This window comes from Ochotona curzoniae, unplaced genomic scaffold, assembly GCF_017591425.1.
Source record: "Ochotona curzoniae isolate NIBS_2020 unplaced genomic scaffold, NIBS_Ocur_1.0 scaffold_4683, whole genome shotgun sequence".
NCBI lineage: Eukaryota > Metazoa > Chordata > Mammalia > Lagomorpha > Ochotonidae > Ochotona > Ochotona curzoniae.
Window position 1 is genome coordinate 29,125,630 of NW_024467121.1, and position 27,295 is coordinate 29,152,924.

Below are 27,295 nucleotides of genomic sequence, written 5' to 3' on the forward strand. Positions count from 1 at the left end.
ATTTAAAATTTAAAAACAATTATATAAAATTGATGCCACTTGTGACTTAATTTTTTTCCATTAAGTTTTTTAATAGCAACCATTTGGAAGCTTATTTTCATAACTGCTTTTCAACAGAGTTAAAAGGGACCAGAGTTGACATGGCAGGTAAAGCTGCTACCTGCAATGCCTTAATCCCATTTAGGGGCTGGTTCGTGCTCCAGCTGCTCCACTTTGAGTCCATCTCCCTGCTAAAGTGCCTGGGAAAGCAGCACAGGAAGGACCTTGCACCCACATGGGAGACTGAGCAGGCTTCTGGTTCCTGATTCTTGGCTTCAGTCCTAGTCTTTATAGCCATTTAGGGAGTAAACAAGTAGATGGAAGGCTTCTCTCTGTAGATCTGTATTTCAAATTAAAAAAAAATTTTTAACTTTATTTAGTAGCATCAAAAGCCTACAATGATCCAAATTTTAAAATTACATCTAATGGAATATTACTGGTGGTTTGAATATTGAAATATATACATAAAATTTTATTTAAAAGTTAATAACTAGTAGCTTGAAAACATTTTAGTATCTTCTATTTTTAGATATGGCTATTGCACTACAGCTCAGAGTTCTTCAGGCTGCTATGGAATTTATAAGGACCACTGCAAATCATGATGCTGAAAACCTTACAGAGTCATTCCAGGCAACTTCTCCCCATCACACAGGACTTCAGAAGCGGAAAAGCATTGCTGGTGAGCACTGAAATACTGTTTTAATAATCTTAAGTTGGTGGCAGCTTGCTTTCTTGTCCTGTGTTATTATTCATATTTTTAAGTGTTAATTTTGAAAATTAAGCTATAAGATTTGAATAAGTTTTCCTTCCAGAGATACTATTCTGCTATGCTTTTTGTGCTGTTTCCATTCTTTTGTATCTTGAGCACTGTGCTAAACATTGATAATACAGTGACGTAGAAGTCAGACACACATTCTGCCATTAAGGAGATTTTAAGATAGTAGGTAGATGTAGAAAACAGAAGAAATTATAACAGAACAACCTGATTTACATAAGCAGTTAAGGTGAAATTAGATTTCAATATAAATGTGGAGAAAGGAGTTAGCAAATTAGGAAGGTGTTACAGGTAGAGTGAAAGGCTTCTGTGAAGGTTTTGAATCAGAAAAAAGCTAAAGTTGTTCCTAGAACTCAAAAGTCATATGGCTAGAATATGGCATTGCATGGGAAGTGATGACAGATGAGGCTATATAGCATGACTTAAGCCAGTCGTATATAATCATCGAGACTATGCGTAGGAATATGTAGTTTTATTCTAATAGGAAGTCATGAAAGATTTTAAGGAGGTAGTAATGTATAATCAAGCTTTTCTTTTATCTAACAGCAAGAGGAGCCAGTGTTGCAGCATAATGGGTTAAGCCTGCTCTTGCGACGGCAGCATCCCGCGTGTGTGCCAGTTCATGTCCTGGTGGTTCCACTTTGGATTCAGTTCTTTGCTGATACACCAGGGAAAGCTGCAGCAGATGGCCTAAGTAGCTGGTCTCTGCATCCACATGAGGGGACTGGATGAAGCTTGTACCTCTTGGCTCCTGACTTTGGCCTCACCCAGCCATGACTATTATGGCCATTTAGGGAGTGAACCAGCAGATGGAAGGAAGATCTCTTAGGCCTTCTCTTTTTAACTCTGACTTTGATATAAAATAAATGAATCTTTTTAAAAAAAGAATGAAAGAAATAGAAATTCCAGGCGGGGGCTGTTGTGGTAGTCAAGGCAGATGATGGAGGTTAACCATGTGGTTAGATGCACATGACATCCGGGCTTGCTAGAAATTAGCACGTTTCATCAAATAATAAATGTTAATGTGACTACACTTCCTTGTTCCCCCAAAATCAGCTAATCATTTTGTATAAACATAAATGTGACACACTCATATTTATGCACATCTGTATTTATAAAGGATATTTATGTGCCTGCACGGAGTACTTGATAAATTGTTTAATCACATTTACAATTTTTTTAAAAAAAGATTTCATTTATTTGAAAGGCAGAGTTAGAGAGAGGGGAGAAAGAGAAGGGAGTCTTCTATCCATTAGTTCACTCTTCAGATGGTTGCAAAGACTGAAGATAGTTCAGGCCAGGGTCAAGAGCCAGGACCCTCTTCAGGGTCTCCCACTTGGATGTAAGAACCCAAGAACTTGGGCTATTCTCCACTGCTTTCCCAGCTGTATTAATAAAGAAATGAATCAGAAGTGGAGCACTTGGGTCTTGAACTGGTGCCCATCAGGGCTGCTGGTGTCACCGGCAGTGTCTTAATCTCCTGAAGAGCAGCACTGGTCCCACCCTTACAGGTTTTTTTTAAGGCATCTTTTCTTTTTTTTTTTTTTTAAGATCTATTTATTTTTATTGGAAAGGCAGATAAACAGAGAGGAGGAGGAGAGATAGAGAGGAAGATCCTCTGTCCGATGGCTCACCCCTCAAGTGGCCGCAACTGCCAGAGCTGAGTCAATCCGAAGCCGGGAGCCTCCCCCGGGGGTTCCCCACACGCGGGTGCAGGGTCCCAACGCTTTAAGCGTCCTCGACTGCCCTCCCAGGCCACAGGCAGGGAGCTGGATGGGAAGCTGGGCTGCCAGGACCAGAACCGGTGCCCATACAGGATCCTGGCGCATTCAAGGCAAAGACCTCAACAGCTATGCCATCATGCCAGGCTCCACCCTTACAGTTTTAAAGGCTTTGAAAACCAAATCTTCTGCCTGTGTTAAGATGTCTGTGTTGTGCTTAGTGCTAAATAATATTTTAAAACCATGTGAAGGGGCCCGGCGCGGTGGCGCAAGTGGTTAAAGGTCCTTGCCTTGCACGCCCGGGATCCCATATGGGCGCTGGTTCTAATCCCGGCAGCCCCGCTTCCCTTCCAGCTCCCTGCCTGTGGCCTGGGAAAGCAGTCGAGGACGTCCCAAAGCTTTGGGAACCTGCACCCGCGTGGGAGACCCGGAAGAGGCTCCTGGCTTCGGATCGGCATAGTATCGGCCCGTTGCGCTCACTTGGGGAGTGAATCATCGGATGGAAGATCTTCCTCTCTGTCTCTCCTCTCTGTATATCCGCCTTTCCAATGAAAAAATAATAAAAATAAATCTTAAAAAAAATAAATAAATAAATAAAAAATTTAAAAAAACCATGTGAAAATCTCAAAGAGAAAAACTACATATATGTAGAGTTTTTCAAATATATGTAATTTTAGAATAAGTTTAGAACATACTGAATAAGAAAAACTTCTGAGGCATTTGTGTAATTAAACTTACTTCTCCTGCACATATTTCCTTATTCTTTTCTAAACAAAGTTTGTCCTGTTGTGCTGTCCTCTCCTTGTACCTTTCTTTTTTTCTGGTTGGATTCATTTGCTCTCCTGAATCTAACAGCAATACTCAGCTTCTACCTCCCAAAAAGTGACTTTGGAACACCTTACCTTCCTAGTCACTAACTGCCTGGATGGAACCCACTGGCTATTGATATCAAAAGCATACCTTGACTCTTCCTGCTGCTTCCTGCTATTCTTATTTAAATTCTGCAGTTGTCACTCTAATTTGCAAAATACCACTTTATGTGATGGATATATGTATGTGTTGAGTTTTTGCTTTACAGTTGCTTTCATGAGTTTGTTTTTAATACGTATAGTTGAAAAGGATTACTGTTTTTACATTTCTGCTCTATCACAAGTTATTATTATATTAGATTTATACATCATTAATACAAAAGATACAGAATACTAAGACCCCGCTGCTTTTGAACAGTATTATTACAAAAACCCATTGAAATACATTGTTCAAAAAACAAGTGACTTAAAAGGATTTCTCTTTTTTTTTTTACTATTTCCTTAAACTAGATAAACATGAATTGTAACTTGAGACTAAAAATTAGGTGTTCTTATTACTTATAAAGGTGTGTGTGTGTTGAGCAGGGTACCCCCAAGTAAACTCAGCTAGCCTTGTTTGAAAACCACGGAGAAGAGTGATGTCTCTAACCCCAGCACCACAGCTCTGCACCTGCAATCAGGAATCAAAAGGGCTGCCAGGGGCTGCAACTCCTGCTGCAGCTGCACATCTCTGGTAATAGACAGATGCAAGGAGACCTTAAACTCCAGCACAGCCATAGCTGACATCAGCATTTCTTCAACAGCACTTTTACGACAAGTAGGTCTAAGTTCATGCTCCTGGAGGAATTAGGTACTAATGTATTGTCAGATTAAATTTTTTTTCTTGTGTTTAATAGCCCAAAGTTCTCTTCTCCTCATTGAAGAAAGTATTGACTCCTTAGTAGCTGGAGCTGCGCCAATCCTGCCAGGAGTCAGGAGCTTCTTCCAGGTCTTCGGCATGGCTGCAGGGTCCCAAAAGGCCTCGGGCCATCCTCTGTTGCCTTCTCAGGTCACAAGAGGGAACCAGATGAAAAGTGTGGAGCAGCTGGGACCTGAACCAGTGGTCTTATGGGATCCTGGTACTTGAAAGGGGAGGATTAGCCAGTCAGGCCATTGCACTGGGCCCTGACATTTCTTTTAAATGTTTTCCACTTACCTGCTTACCAACATTAAAAATTTTTGTATAGCATCCTCGATGCTTGTAGGAGGAAGTAAATATTAGGGTTCTGTTTGAGACTCTATACATATATTTAAAATGTCACACCTATATGTACATTATACATGGATCATTAACGTAGCTTAATGAATTTCCTATATATATTAATCAATAGTAATAATACCAATCACTAATGATATTTCTCTGTACAAATAAGATAAATATTGTGTCTTTATTCTTTTATTTTGTTTAATCCATAACCACTTTTATTCCTCAAACCTCAAATATTTACTTAGCTTCAGCTAAGTCTAATTATTTTGTTTCCTACCCTCATGGTACAAAGTAGAGGAAGTGATCAATAAGAAGTGAATATATCAAATGAAGAGTCAGAGGTAGATATCTACTGAGGTCACTCTTACTTTCAAATCCACATCATAGATATGAGGAAACTGAGGCTTAGAAGGAGGTGTGCTTAAGACTACACCAGCTCTGTGTGACTCATAGAATGCTGAAATACCCTACCGCTTTGTCAAATACATATCCCTTGTTCATTGTGTCACCAGCCTGTGGATTATGATTATCAACGTGAAAACTATCCAAGATGTAGATGTTAGAAAGAATGTGGCTAAATTGAGAGCATCATCTTTCAGTTCTATTCTTGAATTTATCTAAGATAAAGTTTTATTTGCTTTCTTTTTGCCTCAAAAGTGACTCCACCCACCAAAATATATTAATTGATTGAGAATACTGATTGGCTAAAACACCAGACAATCTAAAATATCATCCAGTACTTAAATATCTCAGAAGATTAAGTCCCTAAAACCTAGTATAATTAAATTATATTTATAAAAACAATTTTATAGAAATTATTTATGGAAATTGATATATGTTTTCATAATTTAAAACAAGGTTCCATTCCAATGAAGGGTTCCATTATTCCTCACCCACCAAGACGTCAGTTTGGGTCCTATGGTCAACTTCCGATGCCCTTCAGTCTGTTAAATCAAGATTCATCCCCCCTGTTTTCTGGACACACTTCCTTTGTGGTACCTCCTGGAGCAGGTGCAGTAATTGTGCAGGAATGCTGCTTCTACCTATTCACTCTGGGGAAATAGCTCTCAGGAAGTGCTTTTGGAGCATTGGATCCACAATGATGCATATGCCTCAAATCCTTTGAATGACAAATCATTGGATTGTGTTTGCCTTTCTGATCTCTTCACTTGGTGCTGTCTGATTCTTACTGTGTTGGTATATATAATTTTCAGAACTACTTATAAACTTCAACAACAATAATTAACTAGAAATGTTATTTCACTAAAATGTGATGTTCTTTATGCTTATGATTTTGGAAAACAAGGAAGTGAAACAGTATTTCAAATATCTTACCAAACTTCTGAGGAACACTCAAACTTTGTCATATGATACCTAACCTGTGAAACTGCATCACTGGCTTCAATGTGATTACTTTGAAACCAAACTTGGAAGCAGAAAGTACTGTTACACTTCTTCAAAGAAGGAGAAACATCACTTCATCTAATCACGTTCTTTCCTTTTTGTAAATTAACTTTATCATAAATAAAGCTCTTCTCATGATTTGATAATCAAAAAATATAGTATAAAGACTTTTATTGATCCTTGTTAGCATTAGCATTTGACATTTTAATTTATACACTTGAAGGGCCTCGAAAATTTCCCTTAGCTCAGACTGAATCCCTGATGATGAAAATGCGTTCAGTAGCGAGTGATGAGCTTCATGTGATGATGCAGCGGAGAATGAGCCAAGAGAGCCCTAGCCAGGCGACTGAAACGGAGCTGGCCCAGAGACTGCAGAGACTCACTGTCTTAGCAGTCAACAGGATTATTTATCAAGGTAAGGCCATAGAAATGGTGTTTTCTTCTTCAAATACCAAATTAAAAGGCAAATGACTTAAGAGGGAACTGATTAGGTGTTAAGTTCTAAATGGATAAACTTTCATTTTTTAATCATTAAAGGGATTTCTTGTTTTTATTTGTATTTCTTTTTTAATGCTTTTATTTTTTTATGATACAGTCCCAGATGCTCAGGGATTTACCCTTCACCCTTTCCATTTCCCCTGCCCCTCAATGATTTCCCTTATATTATTACAATAGTATAGTTCTTCAACAACAATCACAAGTCCCTCATTCTGCTATGTGTGTCCTGACATTATAGGAATAGACAATGGTAGAAAATCTAGTATCCTGTTGTCAAGATAAAAAGTCCATTTTACAATGTGCTAAATGCTGGCCGAGATTGACCATTGATTTTAAAACATGACACTTCCAATATGCTTTTTTTAAAGATTTATTCATTTAATTAGTTATCTGAATGGATGAATGACAAAAACAGAGAGAGAGAGAGAGATCTCCAACAACTGGTCCATTCCCTCCAAATACCTATAGAAGCAGGGTTTGGCTAGGACAAAGTGAGGAGCAAGAAACTCCATCTGGTCTCCTAGGTAAATGGCAGGGATTCAAGTACTTTAGCCACCATCCACTGCCTCCAGATGCATTAAACAGAAAGCTAGATCAGAAGCAAATAACTGGAACTCAGACCAGGCAATCTGATAACAGAATGCACACAGTGGTGACTCTGTGCTATGCCACAACTGCCCCTGATTTTCAAATGTGTGTGTGTGTGTGTGTGTATTTGAAAAACAGTTTCAGAGGCAAGGATAAACAGATCTCCCATCCTCTGGTTCACTCCTCCAAATGGCCACAGTGGGCAGGATTGGACCAGGAAGATGTCAAGATCCTGAAATTCCATGCAGATCTCCCATTTGGGCGGCAGAGATTGATGTGCTTGGGTCCTTCTTTGCTGTTTCTCCAGGTGCATCAACAGGGAACTGAATGAGAAGTAGAGTAGCTGAGGCTTGAACCATGCGGGATGGCAGGATGCTGACCACAGCTTAATCCACTTCACAAAAACACCAGCCCACCATGTTTTCTTTTGAAATAATTGTCAGTTCACATGCAGTTTTAAGAAATAACAGAGCGACCCAACTCAATAGCCTACTGGCTAATGTCCTTGTCTGGCAAGCGCCAAGACCCTATATGGACACCAGTTCATGTCCCGGCTGCCCCACTTGCCATCCAGCTCTCTGCTTGTGGCTTTGGAAGGCAGTAGAGAATGGCACAAAGCCTTGGGACCCTGCACCCACATGGGAGACCTAGAAGATGCTCCTGGCTCCTGGCTTCAGTTCAGCTCATCTCTAACCGTTGTGGCTACTTGGGGAATGAATCACTAGAGGGAAGATCTTTCTGTCTCTCCTTCTTTCTGTAAATCTGATTTTCCAATAAAAATAAATAAATCTTAAAATGAAAAAATGATTGAGTACCTGTGTAATCTTTTCCATTTCCTCTAATGAATCTTAGAAAATGATAGTACAGTATTACTGTTAGAATAGTAATAGTGATACGAAAAGCAGACCATTTCTGCCCAAGGATCCCTGATGATGCCCTTTTATAGCCATCTTCCCTTTCCTCCCATCTTTTATCTCTACTCTTCTTCACTCATGGCAACTTCACATCTGTTCTCCATTTCTTTATTCCATTGTCTCAAGAATGCAATGTAAATGAAATCTTATAATGTATAACCTTTTAGAATTGTCTTTTTTTTTAATTAACACCGGAGAGTCGTCTTGGTTGTTGCATGTATCTGTTCCTCTCTGTTGGGGATGGGGGTGAGTGCTGAGTAGTATTCATGGTTACGATGCCTAACAATTTGTTTAACAACTCACCTGTTGAGGGGCATTTGAATTCTTTCCAGGCTTGTGGCTATTAGAAATAAAGTTTTATGTATAGATTTTTATTTAAGTTTTCAGTTTTGTTTTGTTTTTATTTTTGTTTTTTGTTCTTTTGGTTTTTTTTGGTTAATTGCCTAAGAGTATAGTCATTGGGTCATTATGGTAGTTGCTGATAAAACTCTTCTTTGAAGAAAAATTGCCAAACTCTTACAGAATACCTGTACAATTTTGCATTGCCATCAACAATATATGAGATCCAAGTTTCTTTATATCTTCTCTAATATTTGAAGTTATCACAATTATTATTTTAGCTGTACTGATAGGTGTATTATGATACTGTGTTTCTATTTTGCATTTTCCATTCATGCCAATGTAAATAAATATGTGTATGTGTGTATGTAAATTCCTATAGCAGCCATAAAAAGATATGTATTTTGGCAAAATTTGTTAGCACACGCGTACACAAAAAGACATCTGTGAGGTGATAGATAAGTTAACTAATTCAGTTGTAACGATCATTTTGCCAGTATATGCATATATTAAGACATTGTAGTGTGCCCTTTAAAATAAATACAATTTCTGTTTCTCAGTTATACCCTCCAACAAAGTTGAAAAAAAATTTAAGACACTAAAGATAAGTCAAAGTGAAATTCTAAAAGATGTTCAATAACCCCAGGGATGCAGGAAATAGAAAACAGTTCACTGGCAATCATTGGGGTGGGCATTTGCAGAAGAATTAAAATGCTGCTTGGGATGCCCATCTTCCTACAGAGTGCCTGGTTTTCCACTTCCAGTGATAGCTTCCTCATAGTCTTCAGTCTTGGTGGCCAGGGTGATCTCAAGGACTCGATCCCTGCCACGCATGAAGGAGACCCAGACTGAGTTCTGCCTTCTGGTTTCAGGCTAGCTGAACCCTGGCTGTTAAGGGCATTTGACGAGTAAACCAGGGAATGGTTTCTGTCTACCTCTCTGTCACTGTCTCTCTGCCTTTGAATAAGTAAACATAAACCGCTTAAAAATTGCTAAGCAGTAGAAAAACATAATAGACCCATGGTGGTGCATATGTATGTGTGCATGTGCCCATTTGCGGAACTTTTAAAATTTCTATTTGGAGCAATAGGCCATCATGTAAAACTCTGAAATTGAACTGTGATTATCACATGTACAGCATTTAGTTGGATAATGCATGCCATTAAAGCTCCCATCTAATGTAAATATTACAGGGTCCTTATGTTTGATTTTTTTAAGACTGTCATGGTATTAATAATTTTCAGTGTGGATTATTTCATTAGTACATTAAATTTTACATTTTTGTTGTCATGACTTTTTAAAAATTTCTACATTGTTTTCAATGAATTCTCTTTCCTCTAGTGTGTTGTATCTAATATATCTAGTATACTTAAGACATTTTCTGATAACAATTTATAATTACATAGAATTTTTTTTATAAACATTACCATTTGTCATGGCTAGGTAGCAGTAATATAACTGATTTTCTTTTTAATTCAAAGAGTGTAATTCAGACATTGTTGACATTTTGAGAACTCCAGAAAATGCAACCCAACGCAAGAGCTCCGATTCCCAGACTGAAATTACTGAAGAAAATATTCACCATGAACAGCCCCCTGGTGTCAATCCATTTCAAAAAGAAATGTTCACATATCTGATAGAAGGATTCAAAGTATCTATTGTAAGTAAATTAATTACATAGGAACTGTTCACACAAAAAGTATACAAGTTGTGATTGTTAAATGTTTTTAAAATCATATTTTTGTGTCTCTTTTGGACGATATTTCTGAAGCCCAGACACCTTAAATTGTTATTAATAGAGTCATATTTGTTGATGGTATACTTTTTACAAAATTATTTACAGAGTCAACACTCATTTGTAAATAAGGTCAGCATCAGGAAAGGGTAAGGCCTTGGTGATTATCAGTTATTTAATAATCTATTTTCAAAGGACTTTATAGATACTTACTCTTGAGTTGCTGAAGTATTACTGAATTTAGATCTTGGCTTAAACATACCCAGTAGCTTTAAAATTATGTATTGAATAGTGACAGGTGTTGGGCCCCATTTGTCATTGTGTAGTCACTTGGGTTTCTGTGGATCACTGTAAGTTGACCATAGGGAACAAATCTGTTCACTACATAGATACCAAAGATCAGTTTAATCCTAGCAGATCTCATAAATATCTGCTGTCTTTAATTCTAAATTAGATTTTGGTGTCTAGTTCTGAATTGCACAAATTGCAGGTTCACTTAGAGACTGATGTTGAAACATCTTATCTGATTGTTAAACAATATTGAGGGTCAATTTTTATGTAATTCTAAGTTTGTGGTTGTAGTACTCAATCAAGTACTAAATGTAGTGCTAAATCAAGTCTGTATTATGAATCCTTTCTCTTTTATTCTGCAAAATTTATGTCGGCAGTCTGTTGTTCTTCAGGTGCTTTATTGTTTTTTGAATTTACAACTTTTAAACCATTGGTAACCTGATGGCTTATAACTTCAGTTTCTTCATCCATCTCTTCATTTTAGTAAAATATACAGGACATTTTAGTCATTTTAAGGGTACAACTCAACTAGTGTTAAGTTCATTCATATAGTACAGACATCACCACCACTTAACTCTAGAACTTTTGCTTTATTCCAACTAAATTGGGTGGTAAGGAAACAGTAACTCTGATTTCCCTAGCCCCCAACAACCACCACTGCACGCGCACTCTCTCTTGAGTTTCATTGTTCATGATAAAAGTGAAATCATATAATAAGGATTTTTCAATTTATCCTGTACTGTGTAGCTTATTTCATTTAGCATGATTTCAAGTCTTACCTGTGTTAAAACATGTGTAGGAACTTGATTATTTTTCAAGGCTGAACTATAATACATTGTATGAATGTATCATACCCCATCATACTTCTCTGTTCATCCACTGATGAATATTTGGATTGTTTATGTCTAGCTATTTCAAATAATGCTTTTATGAAGATTGTTGTACATTATCTCTTAAACTCTCATTCATATGAGTGTGTAAATGAGGGTACTTTAAATAGTTCATGGAAATGTAATTAAAATTTGTTAATTTTTGGTACAAAAAGGATTGAAATCCATGCATTAGAGCAGTCCTAAGATGACCATATTATTGCTTAAGGCTATTCCTATTTTCCTTTAAGGCTTCAAGTAAAACCAGTGGTTCTAAGCAGCAGTGGACTAAAATCCTATGTTCCTGCAAGGAAACCTTCCGCATGCAGCTTGGTAGATTACTAGTGCATATTTTATCACCAACCCATACTGCACAACAGCGAAAACAAATTTTTGAAATAGTTCATGAACCAAATCATCAGGAAATACTACGAGACTGTCTCATCCCATCCCTGCAAGTGAGTATTTGGATATGATAAGTAAAACCTTTGGTATATATAGTCTTTCAAAATGAGAAAGAAATTTGCACATGGATATCTAATGACATGAATATGGGTTTCATACTTCATATGATGCCATTTTATAGGCTCAGATTCACCAGTTTGTTAATTTCTCAATCCTATTTCCAATGCTTAAATTAAAAAAAAATTTTTAAGGTTTTTTCATTTTTTATTTGAAAGGCAGATTTACAGAAAGAAGGAAAAGTGGAATAAGACATTTAAGAAGTGTTTTGCCTGATTTCTTATGAGATCTTTTTATTATTATTATTATTATTTTATGACACAATTCCATAGGCTCTAGAGTTTCCCTTACCGCTGCCCAAATCCTCCTACCCACTGCCACACTGATTTCTCTATGTTATTACAATAGTATAGTTCTTCATAAGCAGTCATACGTCCACCATTGCAAACATGGACAATGGCAGAGTCCAGCATAATTGACAGTTTCATTGGGAGACCATCTTTGATCTGGAAGTAGAGATGCATATTGCATCTAGATATGATAGTCTCCATTACATAGTTACTATACATCTGCTTAAATGAAAAGCCACAAAGCAAAATCAACAACAGGGAAAAAAAAAAGAAATTTATAGCACCATGAAGTTAAATAACATGCCTACTGAATGGCTAATGTGTCACTGAAGAAACAAAAAAGAAAATCAAGAACCTTATTAAAGAATATGATGCTATTGTATGACCAGAGTCAGTGAAGAATTTAATATTAGAAAAAAAAACTATTTTGAAGGAATGAAAATAAAAACAAAAACATCAGAGTCCATGAGATATAATTTCTGCTGACCTTTGGCAAGATGTGTCTCCTGTAGGCAACAAGTCAATGGGTTTTGGTTTTTTAATCAAGTCTACTAATCTGTGACGGTTGATTGATGAGTTTAAGCCATTTACATTCAGAATTAATATGAACGAGTGGTAATTTGGTCCTGTCATTTTAGCAATCGATTGTTCATTGTTTAATTTAATGTTCTGTTATTTTACTGGGATGTTCTTCACATTTGCCTTTGATCTTCGTGGGTATTATTTTCTCTATCAAGAGAACATCTTTATTGTTTGTAGGGCAGGTCTGGAAGAGGTGTAGTCTTTGAGCTTTTCTTTACTGGGGAAGAATTTAATTTTCAAAGACAAAGGAAAGCTTTTCTGTGAGCATTATTCTGGACCAACAATTTTTTTCCTTTTAGAATCTGGAATATGTTGCATCATTCTCTTCTGCCCTCTAGAGTTTCGTCTGAGAGGTTAGCTATGAGTCTTGATTGCTGTTGCTCTGTGTGTCCATTGATATTTTTCATGTTCATATTAAGGATCTTTTCCTTATGTTTGAATGAAGAGAGCTTGATTATCATGTTTTGTGCTTTTGGTCAACCTTGTTGGGAGGTCTTTGCCCCTTCTGTATTCTGTTTCCCAATTCTTTCTCCAAATTAGGGAGGTTTTTTTTTATTGTTTCATTAAATACATTTTTAAACCCAGCTTCTCTTTCTGTGTCTTCTTGAACTTCCATAACTCATATTTGACCTTTTAATAGTGTCCCTTAATTCTTGAATACTTTACTTAGTTTGACTTAGTTTCTCTCCAGCTTTTTTTTTAATTGTTTCACCATTGTAGCTAGAAATATCTTCCAATTCTGAAGTTCTTTCTTCTGCCTCATTCATTCTATTATGGATACTTTCCACTAAATTTTTAATACACTCCATTGTGTTCTTCATTTCTAATAATTCGGCTTGATTTTGTTTCAGTGTTTTCTATTCCTGTGTGACATATTCCTTAAATTCCTTGAAGTCCAATATGTGCTTCTTAAGCTTTATAACAATTTGTTACAGTTCTTTATCCCTCATTTCCTTGATGTATTTCTCAGTTGGCTATGTCTTCAGTAGTAGTCATTGTGCCTATCTCTTCTTTTGGTCTTGGTCATTGTACTTCTGGTTAGCATATAGTTTCATGTAGTACCATATCTTCCTTTGATAGAGAATCTGAAGTGGTTTGTTTTGTTTGCTAGTGTTAACAGCTGTGTCCCACCCGCTTGTCACCTTCCCTTCTTCATTACTGTGTCAGTGGTACCACTGTTAGTTCATCTTCACACATCGTTGTTGCCTTTTTCTTCTCTCTCAAATCTGCTTTATCACCTGGGCTAGTTATTTCTCTCTCTATAATCTACCTCCTTATTCTTGTTCAGACTTTCACCCCCTATGTGTGATTGATATGAGAACCTCTTCTGTTCCTCAACACAGAATTCTGTATCGGCTTTTTTTCAAGCTTATTGTGGAAATTATCACATGCTTCTAAAACTTGGAAAAATTGAAAAAGAATCCCTCATGACCATTACCTAACTTTAATTTTTCTTTGTAATGTTTTGAGGCAGATCTCAAATGTCAAGTCATTTCACCAATAAATGCTTCCATATATATTTCCAACTGAGAAGGAATCTTTTTCAAACTTAACATTCAAATAGTATTAATAATAATTGTTTCATCTAATAACCAATCTTTAAATTTTCCTAATTTTATTACACTTTTTTAGTAGTTACTTTCCTTGATCCCAAGTCCAGAAAAGATCCACAGATTTGTTTGTTGTGTCCTGAGCTTTTTAATCCATAGAAATTCCCTTCCACACTGATTCCCAGTGTTATTCATTTGTTTTAGAGTTTGGGTTATTGGTTCTTTAGAACATTCCACATTCTGGGCTTCACTGATTAAATCCTTGTTGTTATAGATTTGGCTAGATTCCATTTCTTGGTTTTGTTTGAAAAGCAGAGTAATGGAGAGAAACAGAGAGAAAGAGATCTTCCATCCTTTTGTTCACTTCCCAAATGGCCATGACACTTGAGGCTATACCAGGCCAAAGCCAAGAGCCAGAATTTCCATCTGGATTTCCCAGGCCATTCTCTGCTGTTTTCTCATGCACACCAGCAGGAGTTGGATTGGAAGTGTAGCAGGTGGAATTCAAACTTGGGCTCTGATAGAATCCAGTATTGCAGGTAGCAGCTTAACCCATTGCACCACAGTGCTCATCCAGGATTTGTTTCTAAGGTATTCAGTTCCTTAAATCAATTTTTTGAAGGCTGGGAAAAAATTTTTTTTTTAGTATCTGTCACCAATGGCACAATTTGTAGTTGGAGAAACCATTTCAATAGATGACCATAGATGTTAAAAGGAGATAGTGAAAGTCCTGGAGCAGTGTCTATACAGGCTAATCCTCCACCTGCAAGTGCAAGTATCCCATTTGGGCATTTGCTCTAGTCCCAGCTGCTCTGATTCCCATCCAACTTCCTGCTTGTGGCCTGGGAAAACAGTGAAGTTTGGCCCAGTGCCTTTAGACCCTGCACCCGCATGGGAGATCCAGAGGATGCTCCTTGCTCCTGGCTTTGGATTATCTGAGATCCAGCCATTGCAATCACTGGGGAAGTAAACCAGCAATGGAAGATAGCTTTCTCTCTGTCTCTCCTCTGTGTAGATCTGCCTATCAAATAAAAATGAATAACTCTTTTTTAAAATGAGATAATGGAAATCATGTCAATGTTAAAGATTTTTTAATCAAAAATATTTCTCATCATTTTCAAAATAATTTTACAATTCCACTGAATACTAAACTGAAATATTTTTTAAAACTAATCAAGAACATTACCTTTAATATACAAGTGTGATAATGTTCTAGTCATTTTCAGTTTTCTTTGTTTGCCAACTCTACAAGTCTGTTACTAACAGAGCATCTGCTCGTTTTACTTTCTTGGTCAAGTAGCAGCTGTCTTCTGACTAATTTAAAATGCTGTGTGAAAATGAGCTTTGCCATTTTAACCATTGCCTGTGTCTATTTTATGCTTTTGGGAAATAACACGAAGTGATTACCTTGTTAATTTAAATATCAACCCAACTATAATCATTCCTAGATCTTTTTTTTATTAATATTTAATACTATTTACCGCTTAAAATGTTGTAAAGTTAAATTCAGTGGTATCTGTATCTGTGAAAAAATTTTAAAAATCAAATATACAATTTGAACTTTTTAGCTAATTATTGCTTACCATAATACATAGTTTTCACATTACAATTAGATGTAATACCCATAGCATTTAAGGGCCACTTTGGAAAATTTCAACCAAAGGTTCGAGTCTTTTTATAGAGGATTGTCCTAAAACAACCATGATCTGGTTGAACTTATTGCTGAGATCTCACTGATTTTAGAGGTTTTTAAAAAACATTTGTTATCTCTAAATTGTAGTGGATATGTACAAACGAATAGACTTTTGTTCTGGAAATTTCACCAGTTTCTCATCTAAGCAGAAATCAGAGAAAATTAAACATATTTTACTTTAGGACTTAAGGAAATATTTCCTTTCAATATAGTTTTTCTGTGAAACAGTAAGAATTTTCTTTATCTCCAACATGTTTCCTATACATTATTTCTTTAGCAGATCTTCAAAATTTTCCCCCAAAACCATTTAGTTAGCTTGCTTTTCTTTTTACCTTAACAATAAAACTTTTCAAATATATAAGGAAAAAATAGAGATTAATATAAAGGGTCAGAATATAATGACTGTCATGTTACATGGCCTTGATTTAATAATTTCTAATATCTTTATCATGCAACATTTCTTATTTTCTGAATTATTTTAGTATAATTTATAAAAATGACATTTTACTTCATATTCTTTCTTAAACACATTTTCTTCTATAATCATAACACTGTTACACTTGACAAAGTAGTTATTTATTTTTAGAATCATAAAATCACTGCATAATCTTCAATTGTCACTAGAATGCTTCTTAGCTGATTTATTCAAACTAGATTCAACCAAATAAACCTAGCAATATATCCAATTTAATTACTCATAAGTAAATTTAAATGAAAGAATAAAAATTCTGTTGCACTAAAAGAAGATTACTACTCTTTTTAAAGCATGGAGCCAAGTTAGTTTTATATTTGTCAGAACTGGTGCATAACCACCAAGATGAGTTGACTGAAGATGAACTCAACACAGCAGAACTGCTTATGAGTGCCTTAAAACTATGTGGTCACAAGTGCATCCCTCCCAGTGCGTCAACCAAACCAGACCTTCTTAAAATGATCAAAGAGGTGAGTCAGTGAAGCCATAATCTTAGACAACCCCACTGCAAATAGTTAAAAATGTTTGAAAAATTTTTATTGTTTACAGTATAATTGATAATGAAGTTGAAAATGATTGTTTCACTTTGCTACACATTACCTTTTACTATAAGAGAAGAAATAAGTTTGTTTTGGGGTACTTTTTTGTTTTCTTTGGTCATGCTTTTCCACTACCAGTATCCTTCACTGAAGAAAAGATTTTTTTTGGGGGGTGGGGGGTGAAAAACAGGCTGAGGCATATCTAGAATTATGGGTTTTTTAACAAAGAAGCAAAATAAGACAATGAGCAACTGTTTAAACCTCTCAAGTTGGGCATCCCTGCCTGATTATCCTACCCTGTTTCTGTGGCCCAAATTGTGTAAAAACAAAGTGACATTATAGCATTTTTAAAGAGGTTAATTTATCTTAATTTTCTGGTCTCCTAAGGATATTTCCTTTTTTAACTTAGTTTTGAATTATTTTTTTGGTGGTTTGTGCCAACACTAGATGCAGAATTATAAATTTTTAAAACATGTTGTTATGTTAATCTTTTAGGAACAAAAAAAATATGAAACTGAAGAAGGTGTAAGTAAAGCATCCTGGCAGAAAACAGTGAATAACAATCAACAAAGGTAAGATTTTCTGTGTTCCAAAAGTCCCTCTTTTACAAATTCGTTAGATTTCTTGTTGAGTTTTGAAGAATTTTGTTTTGGCATGGAGGTTTGGAGTGACCGTTAAAGACTCTGCTTGGGATATGCACACCCCAAATCAGAGTGCTAGTTTAGGTCCCACCTCCACTTTGGTCCGACTTGCAGTGGATGCCCCGGGAGACAGCAGGTGATGACTCAGATGGTTGATTATTGTCCAGGTGGAAGATCCAGGTTGAGTTCCTGAATGTTGGCAGTTGTAGGTCTCTGGGAATAAATGAGCAAATGGAAGATATTTCTTCCTCTCTCTTTCTCCTTCTCCCTCATATAATCTGCCCTTTCAAACAAAATGAAAACAAACAAATAAAAAAGTAGCAGATTTTGATCAATATATAATGTTCCATAATAGGTTTAAGTTAAGGACATTCTTGTTTGTTTGTTTAGTCTTTTTCAACGTCTGGATTCAAAATCGAAGGATATATCTAAAATAGCTGCAGATATCACCCAGGCAGTATCACTCTCCCAAGGAATTGAGAGGAAAAAAGTGATACAACATATCAGAGGAATGTATAAAGTAGACTTGAGTGCCAGCAGACATTGGCAGGAACTTATTCAGCAACTGACACATGATAGGTAAGCAGTGGGAGGACATTTTACGTTGTCTTGCATGAATATTTTACTTAAGTTCAACATTATTTTAATTCCAGAAATCAAGTTTATTAAATAATGCCATAATTTAAACATACTTGTGTGAACATTTGTGATTTCTGTTTCATGTTAAAGAAGAATGAGTTTTTTAAAATTACTGTTCTTGGGGGGAAAATAGTAAGATTTAACACAGGGGAAAGGGAAGACATTAATTCTTCCAGGCAGAAAGATTGGCTTTAATTTAAAATAATGTTGTTGTGAAAGAAGAAAGGAATCATGGAAGCAAGATAGTTGAGAAATAGATATTTTCAAAGCTAAACCATAATTAACATGGTTAAAAAATGCTATGTAAGCAATGAGATGAAGTAACTCAAGAGAGTCTCTAAATTTGGTTAAGATTTAATGGATTGGGCCCAGCGGCATGACCTAGCGGCTAAAGTCCTCACCTTGAACTCTCCGGGATCCCACATGGGCGCCGGTTCTAATCCCGGCAGCCCTGCTTCCCTTCCAGCTCCCTCCCTGCCTGTGGCCCGGGAAAGCAGTCGAGGACGGCCCAAATATGTATCAAGAATACTAAAACATTGCTATTACTAGTATCCTATTTAGTGATTCTATCTCAAAGAAAATATTCAAAATAAAGTTTTTTATCTTTGCATTATTATTTATTGAATGAATTGCAAACAATTGAAATGAGTAAAAAATAATAATGGGGCTAAATATATCCACTTAGTGTATAGGCAACAATTTAGAGTAACAATAAGATTTTTCTATGTTCATAGGAAGAAAGCAGAGAGTAAAAAGTATGTATAGTTATGTAATATATGTATAATGATTATAATTGCAAATTTAAAACATACTTTTTAAAAAATCAGAAGAAAATGGTTTTGGTAGTAATTAAGGGTTCTTTCATACATTTATAAAAATGCATTTAATGTAGCTTTGCTATTTTATTTAATCTCAAATACAAGTGAATTTGAAGACCTTGCTGTAAAGGTGATCTATATCACAAAAAGGGAACTAATTTGTTGCATTAGAGTAATAACAAATCAGTTTGGAAAAAAATATTTTGGCCAACTATGTTAAGTCCAGTGTGCTGCTAGTGTGTTCCACAGTATTTATGATAGTTGTGACATATCATTTTAAATTGTAATATGATTTGAGAATCTGGAAACAGAGCTTGCCCCCAAGAGAGGAACTGGGAGACTGAGACTGAGAAACAGAAAGACACTTACTTTCCCATGTTACTTTCTTGTGCTGTGTGTATGTATTCACTGATCTAAATATAAAGATAGGTAGCTTTTAAAAGTTGAAAAGATTGATTGTGGTTTATTTATTTGGTCTCTACCTTGATTTTTTTAATCAGTAGCCACTTTAGACATCTTATTTTTTTCTTGCAGAGCAGTCTGGTATGACCCAATCTACTATCCAGCCTCATGGCAGTTGGATCCAACAGAAGGACCAAACCGAGAGAGGAGGCGTTTACAGAGGTGTTACTTAACTATTCCAAATAAGTATCTCCTTAGGGATAGACAAAAATCAGAAGGTAATAGTGGTTTTGTTGACTCAGTGTACAATTGAACACATAATTATAATCATCAGACAAAAATAAAAGGTACTTTTTTCTTCAACAGAGGTGATCAAACCACCACTTTCTTACCTATTTGAAGACAAAACACATTCTTCTTTCTCTTCTACTGTCAAAGACAAAGCTGCAAGTGAATCTATAAGGTAAATTTAAATTTACAGACCTTTACTATTTTGTGAATAGCTCATTGTTGTGATGGTGTACTGTTTATTTTAGATAATACCATGGTTTCATGAATCCTAAACAGGAAAGATTCGAGATTCAATTGCCAAAAGTCCAAAAGGAAATGATATCTCTTATAGTATGGATTCTGTTGGGCTTCAGACATCATTCTCTGACACTTGCTAACATATATATGTTTCTGTAGTTGATGTTTTTTAAGCAGTGCTGTGAATTAAATAGAGCTCCTGATGCTGTCTTCAGGAGGCCATGTAGTATAGGGATGCAAAGTTCAGGTTCTACTTCTTGCTCTTACTAGCTGTCAACTCTCAAACAGGCTACTCAGATTCTCTACTAAATTTTCTTACCTAAAAATAATAATAATACCCAAGGTAGCACAACATTATTGAGTACTTAATGTGTCAGTGTATGTTAATTATTGCTAATGTTACAAGTGTTGTGGTTGTTAGAATTATCATCCCATTTTGTAAAAGAAAAACTGAGCCTCAAAAGGTCAGTGACTTAAGGATAGAGGAACTGGCTCTAAATTCCTCTAATGTGTGAGATTATCCGTGGCATAAATTTACTTACTTACTGGAAGATAGAAAATATTAAAATCTCTTTTAAATGACTAAATCTCTGTATTCTGCATGCAGGTTATAGGACTTATAAGCCTTTTTGAAAATACTTCATTTTTCTTGTACTTAAAATGATGTGATACTGTTATGTGGTGTTTGAAAAAACACCATCCTATTTAAACTGATATGTGCTGAAATCTTTCACTAAATAAAACTTTTACTTTCTAAAATTGATTTAAGATATTTAATTATAGTAATCTTAACTATTTTTGACAGAGTAAATCGAAGATGCATCAGTGTAGCACCATCTAGAGAGACAGCTGGTGAATTGTTATTAGGTAAGTCAAACTTTGAAAGATTTGCAAGTATTTCACAATGCCTCCATTTGGATCATTTGAAGTGTTTTCAGCGTTTTGCTATTAGATCAGATAAACTTGTTCTAGTACAGTAGGCCATTTTGCTTTAATGTTTTTATACGGTGGTTTCCCCCTCGGACCCAGATGATGTGTTCTAAGAACCCTGGTGGGTGCCTAACATTGTGAATAGTTCAAAGTCATATATATACTAATTTATCTGGTACATGCACACCAATGATAAAGGTTACCATATCACAATAAGACATTAGCAGCAATAACTAATAATAAAACAGTTATAATAACGAATTACAGTAGAAGTCAATGAATGTGTACTCCCTCTGGGCTTGTCTTTCTGTCTTTTTCTAAATGTGATTCTTTCACCTTTTTACTTGAAGGAAGAACTTTAGGTTTCTCTTCAGCATATATAAATGACCAGCATCACTTGCTTATGCTTTGGGGCATTATTGTATAAAATAAGGGTTACTAGAACACAAGCACCGTAATCCCTTAACAGTCAGTCTGAGAAATCAAGTTCTCTGCCAGGTGACTAATGGGCAGATGGGTATGCAGCATGAACACACTGCACACAGGGGGATTCACACCCTGCACTGATGGAGCAGAATAGCATGAGGGTACGATAGACAACTCAGAACAGCACATCATTTACAATTCTATTTATTCTGGAATTTTCCACTTACTATTTTTGGAAAGCAGTTAACAATGGGTACCTGAAGTACAAAAAGCAAAACTGAACATAAAGGGGCGCTACTGTCTTATGTATGACTCATAATGTGAACAGCCGACATCCTGAGAAGCACAATAAGTAGAATTTTAATTTTTATAAAGCTTTCTTCATGAGTTTATATTTTTACATCTGCTCATTCCTTTTATTATATGCCAGTTTGCTAATTTATATACATACTATATTAACAGATATATCTGTATAGGAAATATACATACCTTGAGATTTTTCATAATTTATATTCCAGTTGTGCTTCTGAGAGAAAGGCTAAGATTGTCAATCCATAGCTTTACTTGGTAGGAAGTTTTTTCCTCAGTATTTGAAAGAATGAAGCTATACCAATCTCTACTCGCTTAATGAACCAGTTTTTATACCATAGCTAGTCATGCTCAAAGAGTCAATCTGCTTGTAATATAAAAGTAATGATAACACTAAAATTAGCCAGCATTTATTTAACTCTGAATATCAGAAACTGAGAAGCATATATTCTGATTTCCATAGTAATTCTGATATGTGTTTCCTCTTCTATATTAGAAGACTAAAATACAGAGAGCTTGAGAAACTTGCCCAAGATCACATCTAAATATTATTTTTAAAAGATTTATTTGTTTACATGGAATAGTGACAGAGAGCTCTTCTGTTTCGTTGTTCACTCTCAAATGTCCCCTATGGCCAGGCTGTACCAGACCAAAGTCAGAAGCCAGAAACTCCATCTGGCTCTTCTACATGGGTAAGGGGGTCCAGGTGCTTAGACTGCTTCCATTGCTTTTCTAGACACATGAACTAGGATCTAGAATGAAAGCAGAGCAGCTGTACTCTAACCAAACACTCTGATATGTGACACTAGTATTTCAAACAGTACTTAATCTGTTGCACCACAATACCAGCTAAGATATAGGTTTCGAAGAACTGTCCATTAGTTATTGGGATTCAAATTCGTAGAATTTGAATATTCTATAAGTATGACCATATTGGTGATATCATGCAAAATTTTTACACTCATATCCAATTATTTTTTAGGTAAATGTGGAATGTATTTTGTGGAAGATAATGCTTCTGATACAATTGAAAGTTCGGTGAGTAGAGGCTTAAGTTAGCACTTACAGCAAAAAATTATTTTAACAATCATTGTAAAAAGATGATACCATCCCCTCTGATGAGTTCTCCTAGCAGTTAATGTTATATCCTCAGTAGCAGCAAGTGACTATTCCCTGCCATTTCTGGTTTGTTGTCAGTTAGCTCTGCCTTCCCAAAAAAGGGGTGGAGGTAGTAGTTGTGGAAGGGTGATTCGTGTAACTGAAAACATATCATTATGATAGTCACATAACTTAATAATGATAATTTTCTTTCTTGTAGAAATACTGCTGTGAATCCGAAAATAACCAAAACTAACCTTAACTTGCATTTTTGTACATTAAAATGTTTTATCAATTTGAACTAACCTTATATGCTATTCAAAAAAGTTTTGAGATCTCTGTTATAGGAGAAATAATATATTGTGTTTCAGAAAATTCTTAAAGCCATGAATAAGAATAGATATTATTAAATATATATGTAATTTTGAAGAAATTAATATGCAGTCATAAAATTGGATTAGATAACTAGGAAAAAATCATGAAAATATTTATTATGGCCCTCCAAAATTGAGTACACATTTCTTTCTGTTTAATAGCAGCTATGAAAGTATGGTTATTGTTCTTTTTCAAGATTCATTTTTTTATCAGTGACGAATTTAATAGTTGATATAAAAGACAACAGTTTATGTGACCAAGAGAAAACATTTTCCTCTTTTTCTGTTTTTTACATGTTGCACTTTAAAGCATAAGACAGTAAAAACCATAAAAGTATCACTTTGAAATGTTGTATAATAAGGTTTTCAGATACCTTATCTGCTATTTTTCATACAAGATTTTTTATCATGATATTGGTTAAAAACCTAAATTTTTTCCACTTATTTCTTCCTCCTCCCCTCCCTTTTCTTTTTATTAATTTTGCCAAGACATTTTAATTATTTATATTTCATATGAAGTAAATGCCGGTGTGTGTTTCCTTTGTCTTAGAACCTTCAGGGAGAGTTGGAACCAGCATCATTTTCCTGGACATATGAAGAAATTAAAGAAGTTCACAAGCGTTGGTGGCAGTTGAGAGATAATGCTGTGGAAATCTTTTTAACAAATGGCAGAACACTCCTGTTAGCATTTGATAACACTAAGGTAAATCTTTATTAATGGCATACAGTGTTTAGGTGAAAATAGGACCAGTAACACCAGGCTCATGTTAATATTAGGAAGGTTTGAATTATTTAAACATCAATTCAGTTTCTGAAGTGAAATAAAACTTCCCTGTTTGTTAGTCCTAATTAAAATAAACCCTTGATTGTATTCAGATTACTTTTGACCCCCCCCCCAAGATTGTGTTAAGCTCTGATTCCCCAGAGTAACTGAAAGCAGTAGTTTAAACTTGCCCGGTGCTGTGGTAGAGTTCATCTTTGATTGTCCCTTTCTTAAACCCTACATCCCTTCAGCCTCTCTTTGTCTGTTTTCCTTTCTAGAAGACCTCTTGGGGAAAGTTTGTGTATTTATGTTGGCTCTGGTTCTTTCCCTATGGTTTTGTTTTTTTGTTTGTTTGTTTGTTTTTGGTAATGCTCCAGTCAAAAGGGCTGCATCTTATCCATCTTCAAGCTAATCAGTTCTGTCTACTGCTAACCCTCACAGTCCGGTCTCCCCGTCTCCATCTTATTCAACCTGTTAGTAGCATTTGTCACATCTGCTTATTGATCTCTTAATAAAAAAGGAAGCCACCGTCACAGGGCTTTTGGCTACCACTCTTTTAATTCTTGTTTTATTTCATGAGTTGTGTCTTCTCAGTCTTGTTTGCATGCTCCTCCTTGGTCCATCACAAGGCTTACTCCTCAGACCTTTACTCTTCTCGGGTCAGTCTCCTGAATTATACATGCCACTGTATTTTAATAACCACCAGATTTATATCACTACCCAAAATACTTTCTGTTTGTCATCTGAAATGTAACATGCTCAAAACTGAACTATTCTTCTTACAAATATTCCAGTTTTGTGCATCTCAGTAAGAGAAAACTCCATCCTGATGACCCAGCCAAATGCCTTGTGGTTAATATAGTTCTCTTATCCTCTACCTCTTTATCAATAAGTCCTGTTGGCTTTGTCCCCAAATTTATCCAGAATCTGTACTGCTACTGCCGTCATGTAACCCGCAGTCATCTTTTTACATAAATCAGATAATAGCTTCCTGACTGACCTCTCTATATGTATCTTCCTTAAAACTATTCTCAACTCAGCAGCTAAGGTATATTATGTTGTATCATTCCTCTGCTCAGAACACTCCTTACACTCCTTATTAAAGCTCTGAATAATCTTGCTTCTTGTTTTCTCTCTGACCTCATCCTCTGTCATTCTCTCCCTTCCTCTTTTTTACTCCATGCTTAATGACTTTTCCTTCCTTAAATATATCAAAGACATTGGTGCCCAGCATCTTTGCACTCACAACCATTTGAAATGTTTTCCTCTAAGAATCCCAATGACTCAATCCCCCACTCTCAGATTTCATGATCAGGTATCTCCTTAGAAGAACTCCTTGATTATATCAAACAGTGATCCTTCTTCCTCTCAATTCCCAAGCATCCCTAACTGTATTACTTTGCTGTTTTCCTCTGCAGGACTTACTAACATCTGATATTGTCTGTCTCTTCCCAGTAGAATATCAAGATCTTGATTAGTGCTACATTTCAGCATCTTGACCACAAGTAGTTGCTAGGAGTTCAGAAAATATCTGCTGAATTCTTCCGGAGTTTGGTCTGCAGTCTGTTAGAAAGTCCCTTTTATCAACCTTACCTCCAGCAACTAGCAACATTCATATTTAGGCTACAAGTTTAGGTGCCTGAATACTATGTTTCTGCTTGTGTTTTCTCATTCGTCAGGTGTGGAATTTTCCTGTGTATGAGCATATACAGTTTTTTTTTTAGATTTATTTTTATTATTTTTTTATTGGAAAGGCAGATATACAGAGAGGAGAGATAGAGAGGAAGATCTTCCGTCCGATGATTCACTCCCCAAGTGAGCACAACGGGCCGATACTATGCCGATCCAAAGCCAGGAGCCTCTTCCGGGTCTCCCACGCGGGTGCAGGTTCCCAAAGCTTTGGGCCGTCCTTGACTGCTTTCCCAGGCCACAGGCAGGGAGCTGGAAGGGAAGCGGGGCTGCCAGGATTAGAACCGGCGCCCATATGGGATCCCGGGCGTGCAAGGCGAGGACCTTTAACCACTTGCGCCACCGCGCCGGGCCTGAGCATATACACTTTTTAAGATAGATGGGCATTTCAAATTTGTTTTTGGCAAAAGTTTGGTTCATCTATTTGTTTTTTTCATTTATTGTCAGGAGTCACTTAATTGTAGGAAAATTAGAATACCCTTTTTCTGTAACAGAACTTTTATATCTTGAAAGTTTTTATTTTTTTGGTCAGTAGTGAACATTAAATATGGTATTAACATAGGATATTTTATTTAATTCTTAATGAAATAAATATTATCACCCCCATATTACAGATTTCACAACTGTAGCATAAAGCGTTTACAAGGAAAACAGATGAGTTCTGTTCAAAGGGCAGATCATGTTCTTTGTGCCATCCCAGTACATTTATTGCTTGTATATAGGTGACATTTCTGCAAAATAAAATTTGTCTTGGAAGTTTCCTATTAATGAATTTTTCCATTAACAAAGTGTAGTTATTACGAACCTAGGGTTTGTGAGACCTGGATTCAAATTTTTTTCATTTGTTTGAAAGATAGAGTTAACTGAGAGAAAAAGACATAGAGAAATCTTCCATCCACTGTTTCAAACTCCAAGGACTTGAACAGCAAGATTACACCAGGCCACAGCCAGACACTAGAACCCTATCTGACTGAATTTTTACCTCAATTCTCTACCAGTTAATTTTATTGAGCAATCAGTGTTTTCCTGAAACAAGTGATATTAGTAATATGTCTACAAATTATCAATAAAAATGTCTAGTTTTTCTTTTTTCCATTTTAGATTCGTGACGATGTGTACCACAGTATACTCACAAATAACCTCCCAAATCTTCTGGAATATGGTAATATCACTGCTCTGACAAATTTGTGGTATGCTGGACAAATTACCAATTTCGAATATTTGACTCACTTAAACAAACATGCTGGCCGATCCTTCAATGATCTCATGCAGTATCCAGTGTTCCCGTTTATACTTGCTGACTATGTGAGCGAGACTCTTGACCTCAATGATCCATCAATCTACAGGTAGGTAAAGTTACCAGCACCTTTTGTTTTCATCCATATAGTATGTTTACATTACTAAGGCCTCATTATGAAAAATTGCACTTACATACAAAAATAGAAAGCCTGCATAATTAACCTCCTATGCATCACCCCAATCAGTAATTATGAGTCATCTTTTTCTTTTGCATCTTTTTTCTTTCTATTTTGAACAACTAGTTTTGTCACCTCTGTATTCTACAGATAAACCTCTTTTTTAAAAAGAACTGTTTTCCTTTTTCAAGATTTATTATTTTTTATTTGAAAGGCAGAGTTAGAGGGAGACACAGAGAGAGAGAATGAAATCTTCCATCCGATGGTTCACCCCCCAGATTATCACAGTGACTGGAGCTGAACCAGCTTGAAGCCAGGGGCCAGGAGCTTCTAAGACTCACAGGTGGCCACAGGACCCAAGCATTTAGGCCATCCTCCACTGTGTTC

The 27,295-nt window shown here is 36.0% G+C and overlaps 1 protein-coding gene across 5 annotated transcripts in view; it reads left to right on the forward strand.

Moving 5' to 3' along the window:
* The window catches only part of LYST (lysosomal trafficking regulator), a 173,266-nt gene that overhangs the window by 104,208 nt on the left and 41,763 nt on the right, over positions 1-27,295 (forward strand). For 3 of the 5 annotated variants that reach the window (XR_005882511.1, XM_040968181.1, XM_040968184.1), the window contains exons 28-40: positions 569-718; positions 6,218-6,409; positions 9,815-9,993; positions 11,480-11,686; positions 16,631-16,807; positions 17,372-17,448; positions 17,908-18,096; positions 19,509-19,654; positions 19,743-19,839; positions 20,710-20,771; positions 22,552-22,607; positions 23,592-23,744; positions 26,595-26,839. Coding sequence is in view for 4 of the 5 variants with exons in the window: in XM_040968181.1 (XP_040824115.1) it covers positions 569-718; positions 6,218-6,409; positions 9,815-9,993; positions 11,480-11,686; positions 16,631-16,807; positions 17,372-17,448; positions 17,908-18,096; positions 19,509-19,654; positions 19,743-19,839; positions 20,710-20,771; positions 22,552-22,607; positions 23,592-23,744; positions 26,595-26,839 (1,930 nt within the window). In the remaining variant the exon portion in view is untranslated. The remainder of the gene's footprint in view (positions 1-568; positions 719-6,217; positions 6,410-9,814; positions 9,994-11,479; positions 11,687-16,630; positions 16,808-17,371; positions 17,449-17,907; positions 18,097-19,508; positions 19,655-19,742; positions 19,840-20,709; positions 20,772-22,551; positions 22,608-23,591; positions 23,745-26,594; positions 26,840-27,295) is intronic. The other 2 variants (XM_040968182.1, XM_040968183.1) reach the window with 2 other exon arrangements.